The 6643-nt window shown below is 44.0% G+C and overlaps 1 protein-coding gene across 1 annotated transcript; it reads right to left on the bottom strand.

Moving 5' to 3' along the window:
- Positions 1 to 1073: 1073 nt before the first annotated feature.
- Positions 1074 to 5845, bottom strand: SOD2 (superoxide dismutase 2). The gene is made up of 4 exons (XM_026044711.1): positions 5644 to 5845; positions 4104 to 4220; positions 2305 to 2484; positions 1074 to 1503 (listed from the first exon to the last, which is right to left on the bottom strand). The coding sequence occupies exons 1-4, from the start codon at positions 5729 to 5731 to the stop codon at positions 1358 to 1360; spliced, it is 531 nt and encodes a 176-aa protein (XP_025900496.1). The 5' UTR covers positions 5732 to 5845; the 3' UTR covers positions 1074 to 1357.
- Between the last annotated feature and the right edge of the window lie 798 nt (positions 5846 to 6643).

Genomic DNA, 6643 nt, shown 5'->3' with positions numbered 1-6643 from the left:
TTCTCCCCTCTGCTTTAATGGCAGGGTATATTGCCGTCTCAAGGCGGGAGGTACTGACGATTGCTTCTAATTTGGGGAGCTTGGATCCACAGAATTTTCATGCGGGCTGGTTTTTTTTTTTTTTTTTTTTTTTTTAACTATTTTCACGTAGTCATTCATCATATGCAACTCACTTCTATTTGCAACAGACACATCTCACTAGTTAAAATTTTGGATAGAGACCATGAGATTACCTGGTAGTAGTTCTCCTGCATCACCTGATGAAATGCACTTATTTCCCGTATTAAAAAACAGTTCTCCCCTTAACCTTACAGTACTGGACTGCAATTCTGAAGTATGAAGTCGTTCCCTTGTTCCTTGCAGAATCCATCTGTGTTTAAAGTCACATACTGAGCAAGCCCAAGGTAACTTACGTACAAGGCATTGTGTAAGCTCCGGACCACCCAGTCTGAAATATTTAAGATAGAAGTAGCAGAGTAAACAAAACACTAACTTTTCCACTTTTCAAGCATTTCATTCTGCCTCAAGCATTAAGTATAATTTGTAACTGCTTCAGAAACAAAGCAAAGCAGGGGCAATTTATACTGGAAGGTTGCACCTCATCAGCTTCTAAAGCTTAAGTGTGTTTTAAGATGTGCTTACGACTACCATGCAATGAGTACTGCATTCTGTCACTAAGTTCCCAGGACGCTGTAATGTCTCTCTCAAAGCAGCACTTCAAAAGTTTGTGGGTCGGTGCAAAAAAAAAAATGAAGATTTCGTGTAATGGGTCCAGGAGAGGGGAGTGTCCAAAACATGAATTCTTCTGATAACAGAAGGCAGTCAAGTCTGTTCAGAAGGCACTGCAATACCCCCCTTCTCTTACATCCACATTTACATGTAGGAACGTTCTTGTAATATATCAAATCAGAAAAGCTACTCTCCAGCCACCTGTAAAACAAGCAACCGGACCAACTATGAACAAAAATAGCCAGTTTTAAACAGTGAAGTAAGATTCTTCTTCTGAGTTTTATTTGATTATAGCAACATCAAGTACATGTTTCTACTTAGATATTTAAGTGCAACAAGGAAACCCATTACCTCATTAACCTTGAGAAAGGTCAGTTATGTTTCTATAGGCAGTGGAAAAGATTACCTGAAGTATCTCTGTCGCACAAGTTTAAAGCTTCAAAAATCTAAGTCAATATCCCTCTCAAACAGACAGGCACACACTTYGCTTGATTATGAAATGCTTTTGCTGGATGAGCTAAGTATTTTCTGCAGTGGAGCAATTCATTTGTAAGCCACAAACACTACTACAAGAGTGGTGTTAAAGCAGAAGTGAGGCCATTTCAGTAGTCTGCACAAGAATCCCACTCTACTTTTTGCAGGACGCGTATCTTGAAGATATATTCTCCCAGTTGATCACATTCCAGATGGCTTTCAGGTAATCAGGTCGAACATTTTTGTACTGAAGATAATAAGCATGTTCCCATACATCAATTCCTAGCAAAGGAATAAGACCTATTAAAAGAAAAAAAAAAAAAAAGGATAAATTTTCTAAGTTTGTAAATAAGCTATTCATGGACTGCTATAGATATTGACAATAGATCTGAATAATACATGGTATCCCTGGGCACTCTCTATGAACTCCATGGAGCGTGTTTTAAAGATATCTGTCACCAAGGACAGGATTCTCACTGCCCTGCCATCAGCATATGTGACTTGACTGAAAGAAAAAAATCTTTTAAAGAGAATGGCCAGCAATATTCTGTTTGCTCAGACGTAAGAATTATCTCCATTTAACTGTTTAGCYGCCAAAGGAAGCATGTTATAAGCCTACCATTCTAAGTTTAGCCCACTTCAAAACAAGAAGAGTTAAACACACCTTCTTCTCTCCTGTTGTCTGGCCTATGGAAACAGTTCTATGAAGAGCTCCTCTATCAGAGGAAACAATTTAAGGGAAGGAAGCTTAAACTTCCCAAAACTCCTCACAGGTAAGCTGCACAGGTGTAGAGTTTGAAAGAACCTCAGCTAAAACTACTGCCTTAGACAGCTTCCACAATACACCTCATCTATCTTCTCTTTGACTAGACAGTTATCCCTGCTCTCTGCATGATTTGTAAGCCCTTCTTTGCAAATGCTGTTTTGAAAGCACAACTTGTTTTTCCTTTTTTTGCTAGAAAGATATTCAGATAGCTCTAGTGAGCTATACAGTGATTTTTTTTTTTTTATCATCAGTTATCTGAAAGGGCCTTTTGAATCAGACACATTTGTCTCTGAAATCTTCAAAGACAGAAGGTCAGGGAAAGGGAGAAACCTGACCTGTTGTTCCTTGCAGAGGGTCTTGATTTGCACAGGCTGCAATTTGTAGGCGCCCCTGCTCCTTGTTATAGCCAAGCCATCCCCAACCTGATCCCTGGACACCAACTGATACAGCTGTCAGCTTCTCCTTGAAGTTCGCAAAGGAACCGAAGTCCCGTTTGATGGCTTCCATCAATTCGCCTTTAAAAAACAAAATAATAGACAAGACATCAGAGAACACCGGCTACTTGACCTTCTTCCATTGCCAAACATCACCTGCAGATAAAGAGAGGTAGAAGCATTGGGCATCTGTGGGAAGGAAGTCTCCAGACAGGGTAGTCGTATCATTAACTAACAGTTCTGTCCTGATGTGCTTATCAGAGCAAGAAAACAGGAAAGACTTTAGGGCGGTAATCAAGGATGTCGTTATCGGAGACACCACCACAGTGCTATCAGCAGGACACTCGGGAGTTTACATTCCTGCCTGTAAGACAAAGGAACACCACAGAGRAGGTCTAGGGGTAAAAAAAAAGGCAAGAAAGTGAATATGACCTGTATACCTAGAGGGGCAAATCAGAATGTCCGGGGTTTCTTTGTCTCAGTGCGAAGCAGTATTTGGGTGTCCTTCAAATCCATTTCAGGGAATGCGCAGAGTCTTTCAGACCATCTTCTCTCCCCYGCATCCTAGCACACTTTTGCTTTCCAGCTACATCAATGTTTATGTTAGAGCTGAGGGTGTCTGTGCTGCTAGTTAGCCGTGTGTCTTACAATGCAAGAATTCTTCACAGAGTGCTATGCTGAAGCATGCAACTCATTCTTTATTCCTCCAATCCTCAGACAAAGATTTTGAAAGTCAATCTCCTGGTGATTGTTGCCAGTGCTTTTCAGACAGGCTTTAGCAGGTTTCCAGCAAAAGCCTTAGATAATTCAGTTCAAACCAAAAGGAGTTATTTTAGACTCACTGGCTTCTTTATTGACAGAAAGCTTATGACTGCTCAGAACAAAGCATAAAGTCTTTGCAATGTGTCATGACTTCATTTTTATATTATCACCTTAGCARACGATCTCTGCCAAAGTCAGATTTGCTCGTTCACACAATACCTCAGATGTTTCTGCTGCTATTGGATTAGACTGTAGAACAGCAGCGGGATGATTCTAGGCCAAACTATTAGCACAGCTACTCTTGACCTGATTAGCCTAAGAATGAAAGAGTTCCTCTTCTTGCAGTAACAACTATGACACTTCTGGGTGATTAACTGCCCCAAACTCCATGAAAATACTTGTTCCTGGGAAGTTCCACCAACACACACACATCACTTCCCGGTCAGCAGGGATTGGGCAGCAGAGATCTGAGAGGAACCCTCAGCTGCAGGTCTCTCACTCGGCCGGGTCAGCCCTCAGGCTGCCAAGTGCAGAGGGCTCCAAGCTCATGTCCCAAACCACACACTGAYGGCTGGAACAGACTGCAGCGAGTGGCCACTTAATGCAACTCCATCCCCTGGGCACTTCACGAGCTCTGGATCTCCACGTGAGCTGAGCACATGTAGGTCACACCTTTCTCAGCACAGCTCTGGGTAGCTATTTTTTCTTACGAGTATAGAGAGGACAACTTACAGCAACAGAMAACTATTTTGCAGTGTACAGAGAGTCAATGTTAAAAACTAAAAATATTTAGCACAGGAATATTTTCATATTTTGCCTTTCACCTCAAAATTAACTCTGAAAAATGAAGATCCCTTTGATATTTCCAAAGAGAGAAATATTCAATAAAAATCAGTCAATTAAAACTGACTCAATAAACCTCAGTAAAAAGCACTAACCTTTAGGCTCTCCTCCTCCATTAGGAGAAAGGTTTGTCCAGAAGATGGTGTGATTGATATGGCCCCCACCATTGAACTTAAGTGCAGGCTGAAGAGACACTTGAGCTGTAACATCACCTAAAGAYGCAGAATGTTAAAAATAACATTAAAGTAATAATAAAAACAACATTGCCACACTAACAGCTAAGTAACAGCTAGACACCCACCACTCTCCTAAATCTGCTAGATCTTACAAGCCTGTAAAATGTCTATACAAAAAACAAAAACTATGTTGTTATCCCTATTTTAAATAGTGACTGCCACAAACCACAGGAGAGATTTCAAACTACCTTTGTTTATCCCATCTTAACAGTATGCGGTGTCCCAGTATTGTGCCTATCATGAGGTATATAAGATTGTACTGCCACCCCATAGTGGGATAAAGCAACTAGATGACCAAAATGTTTCAAGGAGCAGCACCCATAAGCTTCCTGGTGTTAGTACTACAGAACACCACCACTGCTTGCCCGTTAGTGCTATTGATTCGTGAGTTAGGACTTTTTAAACTTAAAATATTTACAGGGCAAACAGACTGTGATCCAGAAGAGGTCAATGAATACAGCAAGTATATCTATGAGCAAAATGCCCCCCTCGCTCAGAACTTTGCACCAGAAACCTCTCCTCCAAATACGCCTGCTGGACACTGGCAAACTCTCCCTCTCTCCTCAGGCCAGGCAGACTTTTAACTTCAAGAGAAAAACGAAGACCACAACTGCACCGAGAAGTTTCCAGGGACTGTACGAGTAGATGACATGTAATCCCAACCCTTGCTTCCAGCTCTGCATACAGGTACCCTTATGTCACCTAAGACCAGACAGCCCGTGCTTCGTCCCCTCCACAAGTCACGTTCCCTATAGAATACCCTGGTGCCTYACATCTCTAAAGGGTTCCACTGCTTTAGCACCGCTGCTTTGTATGCAAAATAGCTTCATTTTTTTTCCATTCAGAAACATACCTATGAGTCAAAATGAGGAGTTACTAATGTGCATTCTTTGTACCTTCAGTCGCAATCATACCCAGAGAAACAAAAACAGATGCTCAACAAAGCATCAGCCAAACATCTGGTATGAAGGCACACAATTAAAAAGTTTTGCTTCACATGATTTTGTTAATATACTTTCATTACAAAGTTGTTCAGCAAAATGACTGCACCTTCCTACTGACTTGTCTTTGGTTCCAGTTACTTCTGCAAACACAGATGAAATCCACAGCAATCACTGGAGTTTCTTCAAGTTTCTTCTTACGTTAGTAAAGAGGGCAGAATTCATTGCTTCAGCTGCAGCTAAGTCCTAAATATTATCACTACTGAAGCTCACAATAACAACCTTCTCCTTAAAACATTTTGTTAAAAAAAGGAAAAAAACAGAGAAGCACAAATTTAAATGAGATGAAAAAARCTTCTTTTAAAACAATTTCCCCTAGAAAGAAAAGTTGACCTGTTTTTCAATGGCATGTAACTTGACTAGCTTCCCTTTCATCTCTTCGCTGTGACTACACAAACCTTTTGCGAGCGCCTCTTTGTATTTCTCCTCTGCAACATTCAGGTTATTGACGTAGGTAGCRTGGTGCTTGCTGTGGTGCAACTGCATGATTTCCGCATTAATGTGAGGTTCGAGTGCCCCATAGTCATAGGGCAGGTCAGGAAGCGTGTGCTTTTGCCTAGAGACCAAGCATCCCAATGGCGCTACCAGCTTCGCGCTGCTTCTGGAAAAGGAGAGAACAGAAAAGAGAAGGAATYGGTTTTATTCAGTGCTTGTGCTTAACGCTGCACCAGACGGCTGCTACGGGGAGATGAGGCAGTATCTCAGATAAGGGTGACCCGCTTTCCTGCTCCAGGAGCTGGAAGCTCCACACTACAGGCCAGCTAAGGAGGTGAAACCACTGAAGGACACAGATCGAGAGAGGGCCTTGCTGTGCAGAGCTGCAACCTKCCGGCTCCCAAGCTGCCTTGTGCGGAGCTGCCACAGGAGGCCCTGCCGCCCGTGGCACCAGGGGAGGCCAAGGYCAGGGGGAGGCCAGCAGCAGGGGCCACCAGGAGAGACCAAGGCCATGGGGGATCCAACAGCAGCAGGGGGCTACCAGGGGAGGCCAAGGCCAGGGGGAGGCCAGCAGCAGCAGGGCAGCAACCACCAGCGCTTGGCGCAGTCCTGCTGCCTGCGTTAAGCAGTAGCCAGGTGGCGTGTCCCTAGCAAACCTCACCCCCTCACCATCCGAAATCATGGTCTCTGTGTTGAGGAAAATGAGCTGAAACATTAAACAGGCACTGGTTCCTCTGTAACGTTAACTTTTCCACGGCAGTACTACGGAGGTGAGCAGAGCGCCGCAGCCCCACCGCTGTCGCCGCAGCCGGCTGGAGCTACGCCCCGGGCGCRGGGGAGGACGCAGCGCTCGGGCAGCCCCTGTGCCCGTCGCCACCGCTTCTGGCGGGGCACGGGCGGGCTGCGGGCCCGGCGGCAGCGCCGCTCGGGGCCCCTTGCCGCTGCCCGGCGCGAGGCAGGGAC

The sequence above is a fragment of the Nothoprocta perdicaria genome, unplaced genomic scaffold (assembly GCF_003342845.1).
Source record: "Nothoprocta perdicaria isolate Ctin4 unplaced genomic scaffold, notPer1 scaffold_38, whole genome shotgun sequence".
Classification (NCBI taxonomy): Eukaryota; Metazoa; Chordata; class Aves; order Tinamiformes; family Tinamidae; genus Nothoprocta; species Nothoprocta perdicaria.
The sequence above is the reverse complement of the archived record's forward strand: the minus strand, read 5'-3'. Positions and strand labels throughout refer to the sequence as shown.